Here is a 21,711-nt window from a genome sequence, read left to right on the forward strand (position 1 = left end):
GTGTGATGCCTGAAGAATAAATTTCACTCTATTCATCTCGTTTTAGAATGCAAAAAGAGGGTGTCAGATTGCCTACATATTTATCATCATCTGATTTGTTGGGATTATTCTGTAGATTTGCAAATCTTTTCGACTTGAAATGCATACATGGATCTCAAGTCAGACTTGCTCTCCCCTCTCATTTGAGACAAACATTTTTTGGTCTCATATTTATAATTCGTTAAAATCATGGGTTTAGGTAAGCCCCTCAATAAATCAGACCTTGAGTCCTCTTAAAATTCCAAAGCCCCATTATACTCCCCCCCCCCCCCCTTTTTCTTTGGCCTTAGACATGACCTCTTCACTCAGACCTTTTGACAGTAAAAAGAAAAAAAGAATGTCGACGTCTTACGTATGCATCTATCCAAATGGGAAGAGGGAAACTTAATCTCTTTCGCATATGGAATTTCTTATTCAGAACCAGTCACTTTCTTGTTACCTAAAGCAGTACTCACCTATTATTTCTGAAACTTTACCCTATGCGTACAGAATTTGTTGATTGTCAGGGTGCATAAACATCAGCTTATCAGGTGCTGTCATCCCACGACATGTGATCCCTTCAACTTCTCTATATTCACAGAAAGAGTTGCAGAACAGATTATATTTAATTAACGAAAGAAAATCTGTTATTTATTTGAATGGGTTTCAGATTTTTAACATGGATTAAAGCATAATGGTAAGAATAGGCCCTTGCTTGTCTTAAAGCAGTATCCCAGTCTCCCAGATAAAGAAACTAGAAATGCTTTATGATTAAGGGTAAAAGGATTGTTCCTCATGGAATTCCCTTTTAGGTTTACATACGAAAAGATCTGTGCCAAAAAGGCCTCCTGGGACGTACGTGGAACAAGGTTTGTGAAAATCTATTAGAATTCAAAATTTTACATGGACCAGACCTCAGGATCCTAAGTAATAGAATTTAAGTGCATGTTTTTTCTGTTAAATCTTACATGTGGGCTTTCCATTTTTCATTTTCTTAACATGGGCCAAGTTTCACTGAGATTGCTCTTGCCTTTTAACTCTAATTAAATATGACCTATGCTGATAAAGATGATAATAATGCTCATTAAAAAAAAATGAAGAAAATTGATTAGCTTAAGATAGCAATGCCAGAAAAAATAAAAATTCAGTCAGCTGAACTGAGGCTCTCATAAAAAAAAGCAGAAACACGAAACTGCGTTTGAGAATATACACAAAAGTCAAGCCTGTGAACTGAAATTCTCTATGAAAAGTTCTCAGCCACAAGAGACTAAGTAGGCATAAATTAGCGAGTGTATTGAAAAAGTAAACTTCTTTCACATAACAAAGCACACAAGAAGAGGAATTCCCATAAAGGAGAGAAGAGAAAGCGAACAAGAAGCAAATGCAAATGGCACGTCGCTAATAAAAAAAAATTCAATCAACCAAGATTGTTCAGATACAATGACGTGGTGGCTTACAGTTGCTTCAAATACAAAAAAAAAAAAAAGGACCAGTATCTTAACAGGAAAATGTTGAAAAAAATGCAACCACAATGACCATATTGTTGCTTCTTTGCTCAGCTCTACCATTCCACATATTCTTCAGGCTGGAATGTCTCCTTCGGGAAGTTCCCAGTTATCATCATCATCATCTGCTTTCTTCTTTGACCCAGCAGAATCATCCTCTGTTGATGAGGACGAAAACCTTGGTGATGACTGTCGCCTGTAATAAGAATAAATGCATTCAGACAACTAAATTTTTTGTTACTTGTATTTATAGTTGTGGTAGCACGGCCAAAACAAGGAAAAATCAAGCAATATCAGACAAATGTGGCAATCTATCTCTTCCAGTTACAAATTATGAAGGACGAAGCTTATAGCTACTGTATAGACAAGATGTACAATTCCCAAATTTTTGCGGAATCTTTCTCAACAGAAAAATTAGCAGTGAAGCAGCATTTGGATTGGTGATGGCTTTGAGGAAAAAAGAAAAGGTGTTTGCCCTCCAATCTCCATTAATTATCATGCTATTATGGACCCTTTCTTTCCACCTTCAGTTAAAGAACAAATCACCAGCAACACAACATCACAGGTGATATCCTCTTGTTTTACCTTTCCAAGGTGGGATCAATGTACTAGCAGAGGCAGGTTAACCAAACAATAACTGTCAAACCTTTCAAAAGCTCCTTTCCTACATAATCTAAAAATGAAGCACTCTCTCATCGCAATTTTCTTCAATATTAACTGCAAAATTCGAATCACGTTACCCAAAAAACAAAATCCGTGAAAGCTGCTTTGTGTCCGTTCATCTTTTAATGGTCCAGTTACATTCAAATTGACAGGAAGATACAACTTCTTTTATGTGATTGTAGGTCTGAACTAGCACGAGTCGTCCGAGTCCATCTTGAACTCATAAAAAAGAAAGTAGAAAAATGAAAAAGGAGCTAATTTATACTTCTAGAAGCGACACAATTTCACGGAAAGGAAAATTTCTGCATGTAAACTGACTGACTTCCTGTTTTTCTTTCCGTTAATTGGCAAGTTGAAGACTTACATGTGACCTGAGACTTTGGAGTTTCTTTTCAACCTTTCATTGGTCTCTTTCTTTTTCTCATTTCTTCCAGCATGCGAATAAACAACCTTCACTCTCTCCCAACCTTTTGCGTTGACAAATTAGTTGCATTCATTGAAATGTGAACCAACGAGAAGACTCACACACTGAAGCGAAAAAAATCATTCAAATTGAGATAACCAATATATCAGATTCCTATGAAATACAAGCACAAAAAGATTAAGGGTACCACCACCGGTCCACCACCATCACGAAATTGAAGTAGTAAAGCTGTAAAACAGCACCTGCGACGGTTGCGCCGGCCGGCCTCTCTGGCCTTCCGCTTCTTCTCGTCCTGTTTGTTCTCGAAGAACCTCCGGCGCTTGCACTCATCTATAATACCTGCCCTCGATACCTCCCTCCTGAATCGACGCAGCAGCGCCTCCTCCGGTTCGGCCTCCCCCACCACGATCTGCACGTTGTATCCGGAATCGGAGCAGACGAAGGAAGGCGTGCGCGTCTTCCCCCGGAACGTAGAGAAGTGAAGGGTGGTGCCTAAAGAAGAAGAGAGGAAAGAAGGCGGAGGAGCAGAAGAGAAGGTGAGTCGGGAGAGGGCACTGCACAGAGCAGTAGCAGCAACGGCCATGGTCGTCGTCTCGGACAGAGACTCCAGGATAAGGATGAGATGTTATCCCTTCTCTTCCCGCTTTCCAGATTTACGCATGGGCGCCTCACCACGGGAAAATTAGCCGTTTAACCGCCTAAGTTTTTCATATTTGTATTGAGCTGCGTGTTAAGCGGCTATCCTTTTCAAACGGCTGCTTTGGGTCGGGCAACGGGCTGATCTTGTGGCACGTGATGCGCCCTTAATTGGACAAGAGATAGTCAGCTGATTCCAATCTTCCTGTATAGTGAAATATGTTGGTTGTTCTAGCACCATCAAATCTCATTTGATCAGATGGTGTAAAACATTAACAAAGAAAAAAACATCGCTCAGAGAGGGACGGGACGGTGATGCCACCCCCACACTGCATTTTTTAATAAAAAACACAATTTGATTGGGGTGGACGTTGTGAGAACAGCCGGGTCCTCTTTTTCTCTCTTTATATATATATATATAACTTCGGCTGTCTAGAGTCACCCCGCCATCTAACTTAGGTTGTTCATCTAAAGTTGATAGATGATTGAAAGAAAAACAATAAGAAAAAGGTGAGAATTAATAACAATAAGAAAAAGGTGAGAATTAATATTAGATTACGAAAATACTCATCAACTTTTTTTCTTTGTGTTGCTCTTAACTGTCACCCCGCCATCTAACTTAGGTTGTTCATCTAAAGTTGATAGATGATTGAAAGAAAAACAATAAGAAAAAGGTGAGAATTAATATTAGATTACGAAAATACTCATCAACTTTTTTTCTTTGTGTTGCTCTTAACTGTCCATCACGATTGTTCAAATGACTTTTAAGTTAGACAGCTGAGAGGTAGTTTGATAGTTGTACCATAGAACATAACAGACAAAGTGTTCTGTCTATTATACTACTGTTCTGTCTATCATATAATTTTGTTCTATGTCCATTGTTTGACAGTTTTGAGAACGAACATCATGGTTTTTATGTCCAGCATTTGTTTTATTTCTATCTGTACTGTCTGTCTTGTTCACCATGTCCAATGTTTGTTTCTTGGAGTCTCTTGTTCCATTATAACAATACTCAAAGAAAGTGTTTGAATAGCCAAGATGAAACAATTTTCTCTCTCTCTCACTCTCTCTCTCTCTCTCTATATATATATATATATATATACATATATATATATATATATATATATGTGTGTGTGTGTGTGTGAAGATAGAGAGAAAGAGATCAACCATTCATGAACAAAATAATGTTTACTATTTATATAAAAACAATTACATTGTTCATGAATTATCAACTCTTCATAATTGTATGTATAAGTATAAACAACCTTCTAACTACTTCCTTATACTCTCAATAGTGGTCTCCTCATTCCTATACTCTTTCTTTCTATAATAGTATTGTACAATAGCCATCAAGAGTCTGCTCATCATTTCCATTCATCATGTGAACTTGATTTGAGCCATGTATTTGCTTCTTGCGAACCATAGCATTTTCATATTAATTTAATATTAAAAAGTGAAATATAGATAAAATAAGGAGAGGAAGGAGAGCAAACTAAAGAAATAACAAATCATCAAAAGTATATTTTTGTCAAGCATGAACAGTCTTCTGCGGACTCCAAGATATAAACATTTCTGCCAAAAAGAAAAAGGAATAGACTTCGTTATTTTAAAAAGAAAAAGACTTAACTATTTTCAAAACTTGAACAGATAACTAGGCCAACAATAGTAGAACCAAAGAGAAAAGTAATACGTATACTGACATTTTATTTTAATAGATGAAAGCGTATTGAACAGTCCTCGTTGAGCTCAATCATGCTACTGAGTGAGAGAACTATCTTAAGAAAAGTGCCATTGTGGCTACCTTAGACATAAGGGAGTGTGAGAAAGACATTTTGGTCAAAGCTGGTGGACTTTAGAGGCATGTTCATGAACATATTTAATGGTGGTGCTGCTGAAAGGATTGCCAAAGCAGTTGGGCTGTCCTTGTTTGCCCATTTGGTGGTTTCACTTGATTCATGATTGGGCGAAGATACTGCCATACTACGGACTCCCATCTTCTTATGTGCCCAACATTTTGAGTGAACAGAAAAGCTCCAGCACTCATTCCTTCCTCTAAACAACCCATTCACCCTCCCCACCATTAAACCCAGTCTCTCAGAAAGGCACCAACTGGTGAGGAGACAACACTTGCACTATGCAAAAATTGATACAACCCAGCAAAGCTGGTTGGGGGACTCCGTATATTTGCCAATGAAGGCAATGCACTCAATAGAGAGTTAGACTGACATTTCCAATATGCAGCAACTCTAGACTTTAGATGCTTATTGTGCCCAAAGGCAAACCTTCCAAGAGCTGCAAGAAAGTAGGAACAGGAAATAAGAGAACTTTTGATTGTTCAATTCCTCTCAACAAGGAAAGTTCACAATGAATACAACCTACATATAATTCCTCTATAGAATAAAAAATGTAAAAACAGATAAATTCATGATCAAAAGGTTCACAGAACGAGTGACATCCACATATAGATACCTACACGTTTATATAACATATACAATTGTAAACTACCATTATGGATATAGATCAAACAACATATAGATAGGTGTATAGATCAAAACCACCACTAGCAGATGCTTGAGGACATGCTTCAATGGGCAACCACACCTACTTCTAAATCATTTATAGAAATAGCAGCTCACTTATGGGGTAAGGGAATATTCATACCAACTGCAACCTCAGCCCTAACAAGAGGACTTCCATCAGTAACAACACCAAAAAGGCTCTCAACAATAGTCAGTTCAGTTTTGATTTTCTCGTCATCATCACAATCATCATCACATATTAGCCTATCTCTTAATGAGTGAGATCCAACATCCAAGAGTGTACCGAGCCCAAAAATAACTGTTGTTCAAACCTGCAGGGAAATTATCTACATCACTATATTGCTTTTATGGAACATGAGGCATGAACAATTAATTTAGTTAGGGAACAAGAGAAGTGCAGACCTCAGGTTGAGACTCTGACAAAAGAAGCTCAAATGTTGAAGGCATACGATATTGCAGACCCATTCATTGTGCTTCAGGGAAATTCTCCCAAAACCTAAAGACACAAAAAAGAAAAAGTGATGAGGATGTGAGGAACTAGCTCAGTCAACATTTTTGTTTCCTTGTTTAGTGAGAGGATATTTCGCTTCTCCAGTTATTTGCACAAATAACTTACATTTTAATCAATCAATCAAGCCAAGGTAAAATCCAACCAGTTGGTACACTACTCCTTCCCAAAGAATGGAAAGGAACAAATAAAGAAAATAAAAATATAAGAAGCATAAAGTCTGCCGTGATGAAGGCTTACCTATGAGTTGGATTCTCCACTAAACTCGCCTCAAGCAAGCATGATAGCTCCTTGGTGAGTCAAAACTTCTTCCATGGTCTGTACTCTTCTTAATAATTCATCATCATTTAGACAGACTTCTTAATAATTCATCATCATTTAGACAGACTGCCAGTTCACCTTTCTCCATCTCAAAGGGCAAGCGGTTCATGTCAAAGTTCCTCACACCAAGGCCAAATTTAGCTCCAACAAAAAAGGAAAAAAAAATCAGAAAAAGAAACATGGAACAAAGTAACAAAAGGCTGCAAATGGAGAGGGATTCATCATACCACAGGTTAGGGCTTCATATTTCATCAAATAGAGAAATGTGCCACCAGAGCAGATGAGGCGTTTTGCCTGATTATGGCTACAAATCGAGGAAGTGATAGAGAGCAGATGAGACGTTTTTCCTGATTAGGCTACATATCGAGACAGTGAGATAGAGTGTGAGAGAAAGCAGATGAGCCTTTATGCCTGATTAGGGCTACAGATCGAGAGAGTGAGCTAGAGAATGTGAGTGTGAGAGAGAGATCGGCCATACTTGTAGGATAGGACAAGTGCCGGAGATCACCATTGCCAAAGAAATCCAACTTCAGAGGGAGAGGCAAGCAATGAGGATATTTTGCAAGGACAAGAAGAGGCTGTAGGGAGAGAGTGAGATGTTCCTTGAGGCATTGTTCCATGGTAAACCACAGAACACATTGTAACACCTCGGTCTTTTGTACCAATTGTTCTTTGTCTTGCATGTCCCGACCGTTTTCTGTTTGATGTTTGTGTCGACTTCACCTAAACAGAACGTGTCCGTTCCGTTCCGTGGTGTTCCAATGCCGAGTGTCTCTTAAAAGATAGAGTCACCATTAACAATTCTCTTATATATATACAGATATATATATATATATATATATATATATATATATATATATATATATATATATTACAGATTAAAAGCATAGTACTTATGTATCATGTATTCTAAAAACTTGTATTTTACAAAACAATTTTCTTATCGGATACCTTCTTAAACAATAGAGAAATTTATCCACAATGAGATAAAGATGTGAAATAGTAAAACTATTCATAATACCTTCCAAAACAATAGGTAAAGTAATCCATAATGAGACAAAGGATGCAAAATCTATAAAGTGTACACATATCCAGCTTTTCTCATATCTCTTTGTTGCATACTGAGTGCATGTGATGACAGTTCTATAATATAGTACTCCACTGAGCAGCTGCCAGTGGAGGGGATTCCATTGTGTGTGTGTATATATACATATATATATATATATATATATATATATATATATATATATATATATATATATATATATATATATATATAGAGAGAGAGAGAGAGAGAGAGAGATTAAAATCTGTCAGTTACCAGACTGTTAAATATTTAAAACTTATAGTTAATTAATACAACATAAACTGTGAGTAAAAACATATAGACCATTAATGTACCATAAACCACTGCTAGTGCTTCCATTGTGTTATGATTTTAGCAACAATATTTAAGTATAGTCTTAGAACAGTGACTCTATGTATATGTGACATATGTGGAAAACAAACAATGGCCGTCTGATCTGATGCAATCAGATAGCCATCATCAAAACTCCTAAAAAATGAGTAGGATGCACGATGACGTCCCCCACGCACGAGATGTCTGACCTCTCTCTCTCCTGCACTGCACCGCTCAGGGCCGCTCTCTCTCCCATACTTTTGCCCTCCATTCCTCCCTCGCTCTCCACAGGGAGGACAATCATCCTCCCACTTTTGCTTCAGCCCTCCCTCCTTGTGGACACGCTGCATGGACAATCATCGCCTCTCTCTGTCGCTCTAAATCTCCCTCTCTATGGGGAGACTCTTTCTTCCCCTCCTCCCACTCCACCCCTCCTCTTCTCCTCCAAGTTTCTCCTGTAAGTTCTCCCACTGATTTCCCTGCTCTTCACATCCATTTCATTCGACCTAGAGCAAGGAAGGAGTGCACCCTCCATCCACAAGTATCTTCCCAACGTCTCACGTCCATCTCCTCCTTGACTGCAATGTATGAAGCCCTAACCCCCATTCTTGAATGGTGATTAATTGTGGGGGGTTGTCACCAACAAAAGTGCCACGGTAAGTCCCTTGCTTTTACCGCTTTCAGCATGGTGCAGTTTTTCCCCCATTTCAACATGATACCAATTTCCTTTTTGTTCTCCATTTCATTTTTTCAAGTCGTTCTATGTTGTTCATGGCTGGTTCTTGCATGTGACCTGGTTCTCATTTTGGTAAAACTGTAAAATTTTTAGTAAGAGGTATCTTAATCAGGTCCAGCTATAAATGAGAATTAAAGGGAAAAAATGTGGCCACCCAACAACAAATAATATTTTCTGGACCATTCTCAAAGTGTTCCTAAAAGTGGTGGCATTCCTAATTACTTTTAGGACCGGTCATGACTCTTCCTAGTAAAAAATCATTGACGTTTACATGTGTGTTCCTAAAGATTCAAATTTCAATTGCATTTTAAACATTGGCTATAGGAACAATTACTGACCGTTTCTAATATTTCATCCGATCTCTTGTAAGAACAGCACTCGGACCGAACATATATACATCAAAAGATAAAGGGAGTGTGTAATTATAAAAAAATCATGCAAATTTATTGATCATATATAATATTATTTGCATTATTGAAAGAAGCTTCTACATATGAAAGTCTCGAGGGATGTCCTATGCCATCAAGTCCAGCCTCACTATTTTTGTGCTGAACAATTTTTTTATGATAAATGATAATACACATTAATCTAAATTTTTGGATTAGTTGTTTATCTCTCTATCTGTCTTCCTCTCTCTCTCTCTCTCTCTCTATATATATATATATATATATATATATATATATATATATATATATATATATATATATATATATGAACAAAATATTTTATGTATATTTGGAAAACCATTGCTAAAGGTAAAAGCCATCGCTAGATGTTTTTAGGCATATGTCTAATAGCAACAGTTTTGTTTTCTTTAGCAATGGTTTTAAACCATCGCAAAAAACTTTTAGAGATGGTTTTGGTGTTTTTAGCAATGGTTTTTGCCATCGCTAAAAATAAATTTTCTTGTTATGTTAGGTCTTGATTCAGTATTGAATGATGCTTGCTGATCAAGTGGCACGAACAATGGGGGATTGCTGGGAGAGACACACTTGATGTCATATGAATGCTCATTGAACCTTAAACTTTGTGTGTGTATGGACTTATTTGTACATATATGTACAAGTTTTTCAGTTAGTTTGAACAATGACTGTGAGAGCTATGGCTCTCCGACATATGGTTTGAAGGGTTGCTTATGAATAGTGTGTCTTGTTGAAGTTCTGCAATATAAAAATGCCCAACCAGACTTGATACTACCATTTAGGTGTTCTTACATAAAAACCATTAACTGTTAGAACATGTCATGTGTGTGCCAATCACATGGGCATCTATATGTAAATAGAAAGATTGAGCCTATGCTAACTATGTAGGTGTGCAATTGTTTCACTTTCATTTGGCCAAAGCAACCCCACAGAAAGAAATCTCTACCTCTACTACCCTAAAAGAATCTCTATCTCTATTACCTTATCTCATCCTTTGCGTGCCACCTGTGTGTGACATTGGAGTGTCATATCTTGGTATTAGAGCAACCCTATTCATCTTCCAGATCAGCCTGTGACCACAACATCATTCCGCAGGTGAGTACCGGATAAAGGTTAATTTTAGGATAATAAAAGTGCATTATGATTTAACTTATGCAAAATAAGTTGAAAAATTGTCTAAACAGGAATAAAATTTGTGTATTGTAGAAAGTAAAAATTCACTCCAATGAAGATGTCTTAGTATACTAGACATAGATCTAGGCAGGAGGCCAGAATAGCTAGTGATGGCCAGCAGAGAGATGAGGGCCATCAATGTGGATATCAAATTGACCTTATTAAAATTTTAGTGACAATTTTTGGGTCTATACAAACCCTAGCCCAAGCAGCTACTCAGCTGGCAGAACTGGCTTTTCCATTAAAACCGACTACAACATCTCCACCGGTCAGTGTCACTTCAACATAAGTAGTTCATGAATATGAATTCGCTAAAATTTACGGGAGTTGTGGACACAATGGATGTCGAAGAATGGTTTGGTGAAATTGAAGAGGTTTTTGAGCAGGCCGATGTGCTAATAAACTTGAAACCTAATTATGGCGCTTGCATGCTTGGTGGAGATGCCAAAAATTGGTGGAAAACCATCAAATAGACAAAGTCCAATGGTTAGACAATGACATAAGAACGATTCAAGCACAACTTCACCGAGAAGTATATTCCTGACCATGTCAAGGAAAGAAGAATACAATTCCTTGATTTGGCTTAGTGTGGTAGGACTTTTGAAAAGTATATATGTGAGTTCTACCATTCGGAACGATGCTACCCAGACACCTATATTATTGAGAAGGCCATAGTAAATAACTTGATCAATGGACTGAATGACATTTTGAGGTTGACAATGGTAGCAACAAGCCCAATAGATCTGACCCAAACCATTGAGAAGGTGACCTAGTTTGATGTGACTCTAAGTCAGATTCAAACTTGTGGAAAAAGGAGGTCTTGTTAATTTGGGCATCATCTCAAGTCCAAATTAAGAAGTTTTTTGTGCCTAAGCACATGTCATCACCTCTAGCTCTAGGCCTCTTCTCCCAAATAGGCCTAATAAGAGAGACTGTCATTTCTGCCACCGACCACACATTGGACGGCTATGTCCTGAGCTCATAGGGGCATGTTGAAATTGTACCAAACAAAGACATTTTATCATAGAATGTCCTACGAAACAATGATTCCTATGATGAGGACCACCTCAAAACAAACGTGCTCAGTCATCACAACCTACAATCCATTTTCTACACAAGAAGGTACAAAGAATAGTGTACGACTCGACAATTGGGAGCCTGTAGAATCCAGTTCTTGTTGATGGTACTCTACTTATGCACTCATTCCTCGTATATGTTTTATTTGATTATGGAGCCTTCCATTCTTTTATATCTCAACGATTGTCACTATGTTTAAATGTGACAACACTAGACGCACCTTATGAACTTAGGGTGTCGAGTGCTATTAGTTTCATGATTGTCGCACACAGTATTTGCTTGATGTTAGGATAGAAATTTTGGAAAATAAATTTCATGCAAATCTTATAATTATTGATCTAAAGGGATTTGATATATTTTAGGGATGGAATGGATGAGTGAGCATGATGCATTCGTTGATTATCATGAAAAAATGATTACTATACATTTCAATAGATCTAACTATATAGTCTTCCAAATATACAATCATGAACACACTACAGAAATAACTGTAGCTAATTTGTGGTTGCAAAAAAGCATAGGTTTGTGTTTGTTTCACTGATTTGAAATGATCTAAAATACTAGCATCTGAGATCCATTGATTTAAGTTAAGACCCCCACCCCCCAAATAAATCTGACCTTAAATTGATGGTTTTTTTAACATGTAGCATGGATTTAAATCCATGTTCCTGAGATCGTTGGTTTACACAAACTAAGGATCTTCCAAAACACACCTTTTAATGCAGCCGTGGATCTAAAACTTGAGGTATCAAATGCAACTTAAAGGATTGTGACATAGTTATCTCATCCATGTGACGATGGAGAAAATCGAAGCATCGAAGATAGACCAGATTCAAGTGATTCGTGAGTTTGTAGATGTATTTTCCAAAAATCTCTCAAAATTTCTACCACTGCAATAGATTGAATTTATTATTGACTTGATACCTGGTACTGCACCAATTTCATAGGCACCCTATAGAATGACACCAACCAAACTAGAATAATTAAAGAAACAATTGCAGGAACTTATCAAAAAGGGATTTATTATGCCTAGTGTATCACATTGGACAGACCTATATTATTCATAAAGAAGAAGGATGGGACGTTTCAGTTATGTATTGATTATCTGATGTTAAATCAAGTGACCATCAAGAATAAGTATTCCCTCCTAAGAATTGATTAAATATTGGATTAGTTAAAGAATGCTTGTGTATTCTCTAAGATTGACCTTAGTCGGGGCATCACCAACTAAAAATTAAAGAAGATGATATCCCTACTACATTCCGAACATGGTATAAACATTATACATTTTGTGTTCTTTCCTTTGGGTTGACTAATGTTTCTGTTGTAATTATGGACTTTATGAATAGTATTTGAAGGATTTCTCAATCAATTGGTTGTTGCATTTATTGACGACGTATTGATTTATTCATCCACTCATGAAGAGAACATGGAAATGAGTGAGTATTCTTCAACAACACAAATTATATGTAAAATTTTGGTAGCTGAAAATGAAATCTGGTATTGCCAAACATATGGCAAAATGACTTATTTGTCAAAGTCAAAAGCCTGAAGGATTATTAGGGAGGATATGGCGACAAACTTGGTCATAGGATTACCAAGGACTTGAAAATAACATGACACCATCTCGATCATTATCGATTACCTAACAAAGTCCACTGACTTCCTTTTAATAAGAACTGATCAGTCATTAGAATCTTTGGCTTAATTGTTGATGAGTTAGTTTGATTGCATGATGTGCCATGTACCATCATTTCAGACCAACATCAAAGGTTGCCCTTCAATTTGCTTTGAGAACTAACTTATGTATGAGTTTAATATTTCACCCCCAAACTGATGGATAATTAGGGAGGAAGATTTTAAACTTAGAAGATATGTTACGAACATGTTCTCTAGAATGAAAGAGCAAAGGGGACAAACATGTAAAAATAACTGAATTGAACTATAATAAAGCTTCCATTCTAGTATTGGCATGGTGCCTTTTGAAGCTTTATATGAATGTCTCTACTTACCACCCATATACGAGAAATAAAATTGGTGATAGAAAAATTTAACATCCGATGGTTCTACAACACTATGTTGATCAAATCAAGATGCAATGGAACAAATTGTCAGTTATTCAAGATCATCAAAAAAGTTATGCTGACAAAAGACAATGACCCTTGAGATTTGAAATGGTTAACCCATGTATGTTTTACGTGTGTATGCAATCCAAGGCATTTGAGGGGAGACAAGCGAGGACCCAATTTGTGAGGTTTGAAGCTTGCACAAGGGCATTGAAAATGGTCAATGCTGATTTGGATCCATTATCTTTCATTCCAGCTTACTTGAAACTCCTTAAAATCTCTTTTGATTTCTTTCACAAATGTTAATTTTGAGTAGAAGGAAGAAATTAATGCCATCTGAAAAGAAAAGGTCTCTTGCCTTTGCGTCGAAAGAGTTGGCCCTTTAAGCTTGTTTCTACTAATATTAGATGATATACATCTATGAAGGGTGGCCATAAAAAAATAAAAAGAAAGGGCGACATAGGCCTTCCATGTCTAAGACCATAGGCACATTTGATATAGCGCCCCACCTACCCATTGACAGATATATACAACAACCAAAATAGTGGACACACATTTTATAATGAGATCTACCCAATGATAATGAAAACCAAAGGAAAAGACAATGAAGAAAGCTCCCATTGAGATGATCATGGGCTTTCAAGATGTTCAATTGACAACAAAGAGCAGGGGCATAAAGGTTTGAAATAGACTTAAAAATCTTGTGGACAATGAAAACATTATTTTGCAACTTCCTATCCTTAGTGAAGGCCCCTTGGGTTTGAGAATTCAATATGGAGGGAACATCCTTCATTCTGTTACAAATGATCTTTTATGAACTTATAAAGGGAATCATAAAGGGTTATAGGCCTTAGCCCATTAAGATTGCTTGTGGCCTGACATTTCGAAATACGGACTAGATGTGCTCCGTTTATCTTCTCAACTAGTTTTTCTATTTGTAAGAAACCCTAAACTGCTCCACTAGTGTCTTCCCCAACAATGTGCCAAGATCACTAACAGAAGAAGGCAGGGAAGCATCTGGCCCAAGTGCACTGTCCAGTTTATACCCAAACACTGTCAGATTTGCCTCTAGGTCAGAGATGACTACAAGAAGTTTCTGATTTTCTTCCCAAGAGGACCCTGTGACATTTCATCAAGAGATGCCTTGTAATGTCATCCTCAACCAACATCGTTTTAAAGAAGCTTGTATGCCCCTCCATGATATGATTTTGGTTATCAAAGGTGTGATCCTCAAGAACAAGAGAAGATAAGGATTGCTTTGACTTCTTTCTCGAGGTCACCTGCTGATAAAACTTATTATTTTTGTCACCCAGATTGAGGCAATAGATTCTAACATTTTGGGACCATAGTACCTCTCACTTCTTCAAGGCATACTGAAGTTTAAGTCTAATACAAACCTCAAAGTCCGAAAGGCTGCTATTTCCATTACTTAGATTGAATTGAATTTTATCCATTTCCATTTGGAGAGGGACAATATTAGATAGGTTCCCACAGCGTAATGTGTTCCATGTTGCCTAGCGACTTCTAGTTTATCTATAAGGAGGATAGAGGTGCAACTCGAGCCCCTATATGGTACCTCCAGCACTCGCCATTGAAAACTTCACATTCCTCGCTCAAGCTCCATTTTTTGAGGAACATGAAAAACCCAATATGTTGTCTCACTTTTACATCCCTACACAAACTAAACACCAAGGCACCGTGATAAAATAAAATGCATCTGAAGAGGATCCTAAACATATTTTTATCTGCTACAAAAAGGTTCCATTGCACATTGATCAAAAGCCAATCCAATCTACATATTACATAAGCATTTTCAGCTCCGTTATTACTCCATGTGAAGTGTCTATTAGGATCTTCAATGAGACACAATCTACTACTCTCCTAGACAAACTTATTGAAGTCATAACATGAGGAGGAGTTGGGAGGGTGCCCATTACTCTTGTCTCTACCATCTCTAATTGCATTGGAATCACCTAGGACTGCAGTGGGCAGGTGCAGGCCTTCGATGGCCTCACTGAGAACTGGAAGGGCCTCTTTTCCAAACTGCCTACGTGGATGCATGTCAACGCCTAAGCAGGCAAAAGTAGAGTTACACCGTCGATGTTAGCATCGAGGCAAATCCAATCCTTTTGTATAATGGTGTCAATGTATAACACGTATATTCCAACCAGCAATCACCGGAGCTTCCCCATTCGGTTGATCGTTGTTTGACAATTAACTTTGGGGCACATTTAGCCACATTTGGATATTCTGATATGGCAGTAGCCATTATAATATCAGAAGCCCGCCCGTGGGCATAACCCAGGTTCAGTTAAACAAGTTAGGGTAGTCAGATCTGATATGGTCCAGACATCATAATTGGGATCTGACCCAGAGTGGGGCAGTTTCACGCGTTGACACTTGACGGTGGGCGGTAGGGTTCGAGCTTGAGTCGAGTTGTACAAGGTCGGTCTGAGCTTCACTCGATAAATTGAGTCCCAGCTCCAGCTAGTTTACTAACTTTCTCTTTGACTTGATCTCATGGGCCATGTTTTGTGCTATCTTCTCCATAAAGTCCTTTCCTTAGTCTTATGTTTAGAAATTACAAAATAAGCTTACATTAAATTTGACTTAAGTTCAAATTCTTCCATAAAGTCCTTTCCTTAGTTTTATGTTTAGAAATTACAAAATAAGCTTAAATTAAATTTGACTTAAGTTCAAATTCTTGTTTATAAGTTCAATGTCGATCTCGAATTTGACTCCACTTACCGGGACCGGCTGCACCCAAGGAGTTACGAGCCTTAACTGAGCTCCCCAGGAGACGCCCATTGGAATTTGGCGGCGTACCGCGACGCCCGCCTTCGCCTTCCCTCCTTCCTCTTCTCCTTCTACCCGTTTCGTGGCGGCCAAGCCTCCAATGTTCCATTCCCATTTCCCAAGGCTGCACCGTCAACCGCTGTGCTTTTGGTGTCTCGCCTATCACAAAGGTTGGTGAAGCGGCGGCCTTTCCCTCTGCTGTTTCCATCATTTCCTTCAGCGGTTATCTGGAGGCTGCTCGGTCTATTCATGGAAAGAAGGGAGTTCGTCACTTGAGCAAGCCATGCCACAATGCGAAGTACCTTCCGCTCCCTCGTCTTCCAGTCGAGGTGTCTCACCACTAACTTCAACCGTCTTCTGGTTCCGAGGTGAGGGTGCTCGGCCCTTCAATCAGCCGTTTCATTTCCCTAATGCATGAATCTGCTATTTGGAAATCCTTCTTTACGTATTTCAGAGATATCCGAGAGAGATTCGTTTCCCTAATGCAAGAATTTATTAGCATGGACATGCTTCTGTGCTTCTTGTAAGGGTCCTCTCGTTAGAACAGAGTATCTTGAGTAAGAGGGAGACGGAAGAATTGAGGGAAGAATTGGGTAAAAAGCATATCCATTAAAATCACAACTACGGGCTTTATACTCCTCTAGAAGAAGTGGAAGCCTGAACATGGAATCGTGGCAGACCTACTAACAGGGATAACTTCTCGCTAATAATGTGGAACAACCCACTACTTAGAACAACCTGCAATTCAACTTTAACTGAAATATTAACTGCCACTAACTATGACCATGATGCCACGACATTAACTACCACTAAGATGACCATGATGCCACGACAGACACTTCCAGTTAAGGTCGTGACACTTCTCTAAGAGAGAGAGAGTGTGTGTGAGAGCGGATTCATTTGGTATGAACTTGAAGAGGAAAGAGACGGGTTCACATTTAAGTTGGCTGCTTCATGTGGATTTAAGGTTTCATCTATATTTTGTACAACTTTGTTTTCCTAGATATGTTTGATGGTAACGGTAATATATGCTGCATTTAGCTGCTGTCACGACTTCACAGTGGAAGTGGGCATCAGTTGGAGTTGTTCTAGCCTCTTATGTAATGTACATTCAGATGATTAAGGAAAGAACTGTTCTTTTGGAAGATTTCATGCTAAATGTGCGCATGTTTGTTCATGAATGTAAATGACAAACTGGTTATACGTTTATTTGTACTTCATTTATATGCTTCTGTAGCCTGGACATTATGATGGCCATTGTTGTCTTTTCGTGTTTGGCAAGATATTTCTATGTGCTTTCTTGACCCGAAAGTTTTATCTCAAATCAGGCAAGGTCCCATTTTGAGGCACTTCCGTGGCTCTGCTGCAGCATCTGGTCATAATAGCAGCAGAAGGGTTCCCATTAACATTCCACCATCAGAGGAAAGAACACATTTTCGATCGTGGAGTAATTATGCTGTTGTATGCGATGATCCGCTTTTGATTTTGATTCATTTAGAAATGAAATTCTTGTCCTTTGCGTTGAGTAGCTTGCTTTGCTGTACTTATAATATATTATGCATAAGTGACATTGGTTTTTCTAACGAAAGTTATATTCTTCAGTGCTCTAGGGAGGGTCTAATGTTGGTCCCTTAAGCAGATTCTAGTTTCACTGTTTAATTTGTCTTAACTGCCATTCTTGCAGCCGGCAGTATTACTCGTGATTACAGGAGCAGGCTTATTAATTCACTATAATGATGAAAGAAGAGCGGTCGTTAAAGGTTGGTTTATGTCATTATTCGTTCTTTTTCTTTGCTTTTCACTGTTATCTTTTGTATATTTGTTAATTAAATATCAATTGGGAATTAGAAGAAATCATCTCTTTCTTGCTCTCTCTCTCTACATGCACATGCACATGTATATAGAAAAGAAAAGGAACAAAAGTGAGTGAAAGCTTTTACAGTTTGCATTAGGTAGCATAAGCATGTTTTTTGAAAAATTATAATTATGCCATCATAATAGAATGAACATGAACAATAATATTGCATGACTCAAAATTTACCTGCTAAATTTGTTAGTTTGACCGTGATCAGGAAGACTTGCAAAGTTTATTGTAGGAACATCTGAATCTTGCTGAAAGATGGGATCCTTTTTCTAGATGCTCTTGTTTTGTGTACTTTTTGTCTGGTCCGTCCTTTTGGATGCAATTCAAAAGCCATGAACACTATATCTCAGCATCTGGTTGGCATTAGTCACACTGAGGCTAGTTCGTCTGACTTAACCAACTTCATATTGGATTTGCTGATTGTAATTTTGGAATTCTGCAGGTGTCTCTCTGAGTAGAGTCACAAGTTTCACAATAATGGAACTTTTGATAAGTTCTTTACCCCCAAGAAAATCTCAATCCTATCTGTATGGACAATGTAATCTCTGGTTTGACAGCTAAATCTGAAACTAAGGGGCCCATGAGAGGTTGGAATCATATATTCATATACTGCAAGACAAGACGTGCCTGCCTGCCTGGTTCCGCCATCGGCAATTTGCATCATAGGCCTAACGTGATTTATAGTAACATTTGTCCAAAAGTTGTTTGTTCTGTCCAAGGTTGCAAGGAAAATGGTTTTGTTAATTAATATATCTTATTCTGTCGACAAGAATTTGTTATTATTTAATGGTATACTTGTGCTAAATACTTCATACTATTCAACTTATATTTTTTCCTTTCAACTTTGTTGATAGTTTTTTGCTTTTACTTATGAAACTTAGCCTGTTTCTTGAGATTGTTTTTCTTTTCTTTTTTTTCTTTTTCCTAACTCAAATGTTCCAAAGAGGAGTTGTCTTTTTTGGCATTACATCATTTCCATTTGTTTATCTTTGTTTCTGGTTATGTCATTACTAACAATTGCTCCCCAATATTTCATTCAGTCAGTTACCAATTACCATAGTCCACTTTCCTTCCTTTTTGGCTGTTTTCCCTAATACCTAAACAAAAAAAGCATTTCATGTTTTGTTTTTCTTTTTTCCCCACTGATCCAAGTTATATATATATATATATATATATATATATATATATATATATATATATATATATATATATATATATATATATATATATATATAGAGAGAGAGAGAGAGAGATCACAATATCTTCATGGTCTTAATGCTGATATTTTCTTCTATTTGATTGATATCACTTGGTTATGTTTGCATTATGTTCCAGGGTCAAATAAAAGCAAGGAGGGCCTAGAGACAAGAATTCTTACCAAACCGGCAATAGGTGGCCCTTTTAGTTTAATTGACTCAGAATATCGATCTGTAACTGAGCAAGACCTTAAAGGGAACTGGAATGTCATGTACTTTGGGTATACCTCTTCTCCTGATGTTTGTCCTGATGAGATTGAGAAGATGGCAGTGGCAGTGCAGATACTAGGTACAAGGTCCTCTATATATTTTCTGTGTTTTACTTCTCAATGCCAAGTGTTGTATAATCTAAACTACTATAGGATTTTATTATTTTGGCTGCATGTATACTGGATTTGTAAAATACTTTAAGGATCTGTAGTATGCTTAGTCACAAAAAACTTTCTCTGGTTTTAAATGGCGAGGTTTTTCTCGGGTATAATACGGCCACCTTGAAAAAAAAAAGGAAAAATACAGTAAATTTTTTAAAAATTAAAAAAAAACTAAAGGAATGGATGGAGGGGAAAGGCAAAGGAAGGAAAGGGAATCGGGAGGGAAAGGAGAACAAAGGAAAGGAATGGAACGTCCATTCCTTCCCTCCCAATCTCTCCACTTTTGGAGAAATTGGAATTACGTTAAAAAAATCCTTTCATTTCCTTCCCTTTCATTTCCTTTTCTTTGCACACAAACATAGTTCTTAGCTCTCCTTTTCTTTCCTTATTAATTAGTCATCCAAACACAGGAAAGACTTTTCTTCCCATTCCTTTCTCTCCCTCTCCTTGCATCCGAACAGGGTGTAAAAATAAGGGAAAAATAAAATAAGTGAGAAGCTAATAACCCAAACATCAAAAAATAATTAGATTTGCAACAAATAAGAATTAAAAAATGGGAAAACAGTATGACATTAAAAAACATGAAAAAGTGAATAAAATGAAAAAAAAGAAAAAATGCGAAAAAAGTGTTTTTTTACGTTTTTTTTCATTTTAACATTTTTTGGAAAAAAATGGTGTTTTTTTTTAAGGTTCAAATGGCTAAGTTATTTATTGAAAAAAACACTTTTTTTGTGACCATAGTATGAACTATCCGTACTGGTCATATCCATTAAAAATGTGATGGTACATGTGTTTTCCAGAAGTGAAACATTTCAAACACGTTTTATATCCATTGAAAATGCAATGGTAAACATGTGGTTTCCAGAAATGAAACATTTCAAACACATTTGAGAAAATACATGCATGATTCATCAACATGTCATATGTGAGAATTAGCTTGACAAGCACGTAGCCTGTTATGAGAGGTTCTCTAAAACTGTTCTAAAAGTGCAAGGCTTGGACAGTTAGATGGATCACGGATGCTTTTGGTTAAACATTAATGATTCTCTCAGATGCAGTTCATGCTTCATGGGAAGCTTTGTATTCCATTTTTGCATCCTATGGTAGCACTCATAGTCTATTCTTTTGTTGATGTGGATTTCAGTTTGTTTATTCTCTTAATGATTGTTTTGCTCTTTCTGGAAATTTCTTCCTCTAATCTTTTGTTTACCTTCAATGAGTTTCAGATAAGGAGCATAACCTTAAAGTAGTACCCATTTTCATAACTATCGATCCTCCACGTGATGGGCCATCCCATTTGCATGCATATCTTAAAGGTGAGATTTCTGAGCTTATTTCTACCTTTTGTCTGAAACGCAAAAACCTACAGAATGGTGCTATTTGTCTGCAGAGTTCAATCCCAGGATCCTTGGTTTAACTGGTCCTGTTTCTGCAATACGGCATATGGCACAAGAATATCGAGTCTTTTTTAAGAAGCTAGATGAGGATGGTCAAGATTATCTGGTGGATTTGTCACACAACATGTAACAGAACATATTTCTCCTGTTAAATTGTTAAGTAATTCAAGCATATCATCTGTTCATTTTCTGTGAGCTAATGCAGCCTTTATAACTCCTGTTGATTAGGTACTTGTTAAATCCAAATATGGAGTTTGTGAGATGCTTTGGTCCAGAATATCATTCACAGGAATTGGCTGAGGAAATTCTCAAAGAGGTAAAGGGTGCCAAATAAAATAATTTCAGTTAGTGTTTTCTACCATCTGGGAAAATATTCATCCTTCCCTTGTTATAAGGGAATTTTGCTTTCTTGTAAACTAGGACAATGTACCATAATTTCTAGAAAATGTTACTGGAGTTGCTGGGTAGCAACAAAACTTAATTTTATATATTTAGTCAAAAAATTTCAATTATGATGTTAAAGACGTTTACTAGTTCAA

General features: G+C 37.3%; 2 protein-coding genes across 5 annotated transcripts; one reads left to right on the forward strand and one right to left on the reverse strand.

Annotated features, from left to right (window-relative positions):
• Nucleotides 1–1,400: 1,400 nt before the first annotated feature.
• On the reverse strand, nucleotides 1,401–3,295 carry LOC116262017 (30S ribosomal protein S21, chloroplastic-like). Of its 4 annotated transcripts, none has more exons than XM_031641011.2 (2): nucleotides 2,853–3,285; nucleotides 1,401–1,719 (listed from the first exon to the last, which is right to left on the reverse strand). In XM_031641011.2, the coding sequence occupies exons 1-2, from the start codon at nucleotides 3,191–3,193 to the stop codon at nucleotides 1,599–1,601; spliced, it is 462 nt and encodes a 153-aa protein (XP_031496871.1). In that variant the 5' UTR covers nucleotides 3,194–3,285; the 3' UTR covers nucleotides 1,401–1,598. The 4 variants fall into 4 exon arrangements, with proteins under 4 accessions (XP_031496871.1, XP_049935815.1, XP_049935814.1 ...); XM_050079858.1 differs by lacking the exon at nucleotides 1,401–1,719 and adding an exon at nucleotides 1,751–2,714 and having other exon boundaries at nucleotides 2,804–3,295; XM_050079857.1 differs by lacking the exon at nucleotides 1,401–1,719 and adding an exon at nucleotides 1,751–2,714 and having other exon boundaries at nucleotides 2,801–3,295.
• Nucleotides 3,296–16,241: 12,946 nt separating this feature from the next.
• LOC116261970 (protein SCO1 homolog 2, mitochondrial) lies at nucleotides 16,242–21,711 on the forward strand. The gene is made up of 7 exons (XM_031640937.2): nucleotides 16,242–16,652; nucleotides 17,613–17,745; nucleotides 17,969–18,044; nucleotides 19,484–19,693; nucleotides 21,002–21,091; nucleotides 21,166–21,298; nucleotides 21,401–21,711. The coding sequence occupies exons 1-7, from the start codon at nucleotides 16,576–16,578 to the stop codon at nucleotides 21,504–21,506; spliced, it is 825 nt and encodes a 274-aa protein (XP_031496797.1). The 5' UTR covers nucleotides 16,242–16,575; the 3' UTR covers nucleotides 21,507–21,711.

Source organism: Nymphaea colorata, chromosome 10 (assembly GCF_008831285.2).
Source record: "Nymphaea colorata isolate Beijing-Zhang1983 chromosome 10, ASM883128v2, whole genome shotgun sequence".
Taxonomy (NCBI): domain Eukaryota; kingdom Viridiplantae; phylum Streptophyta; class Magnoliopsida; order Nymphaeales; family Nymphaeaceae; genus Nymphaea; species Nymphaea colorata.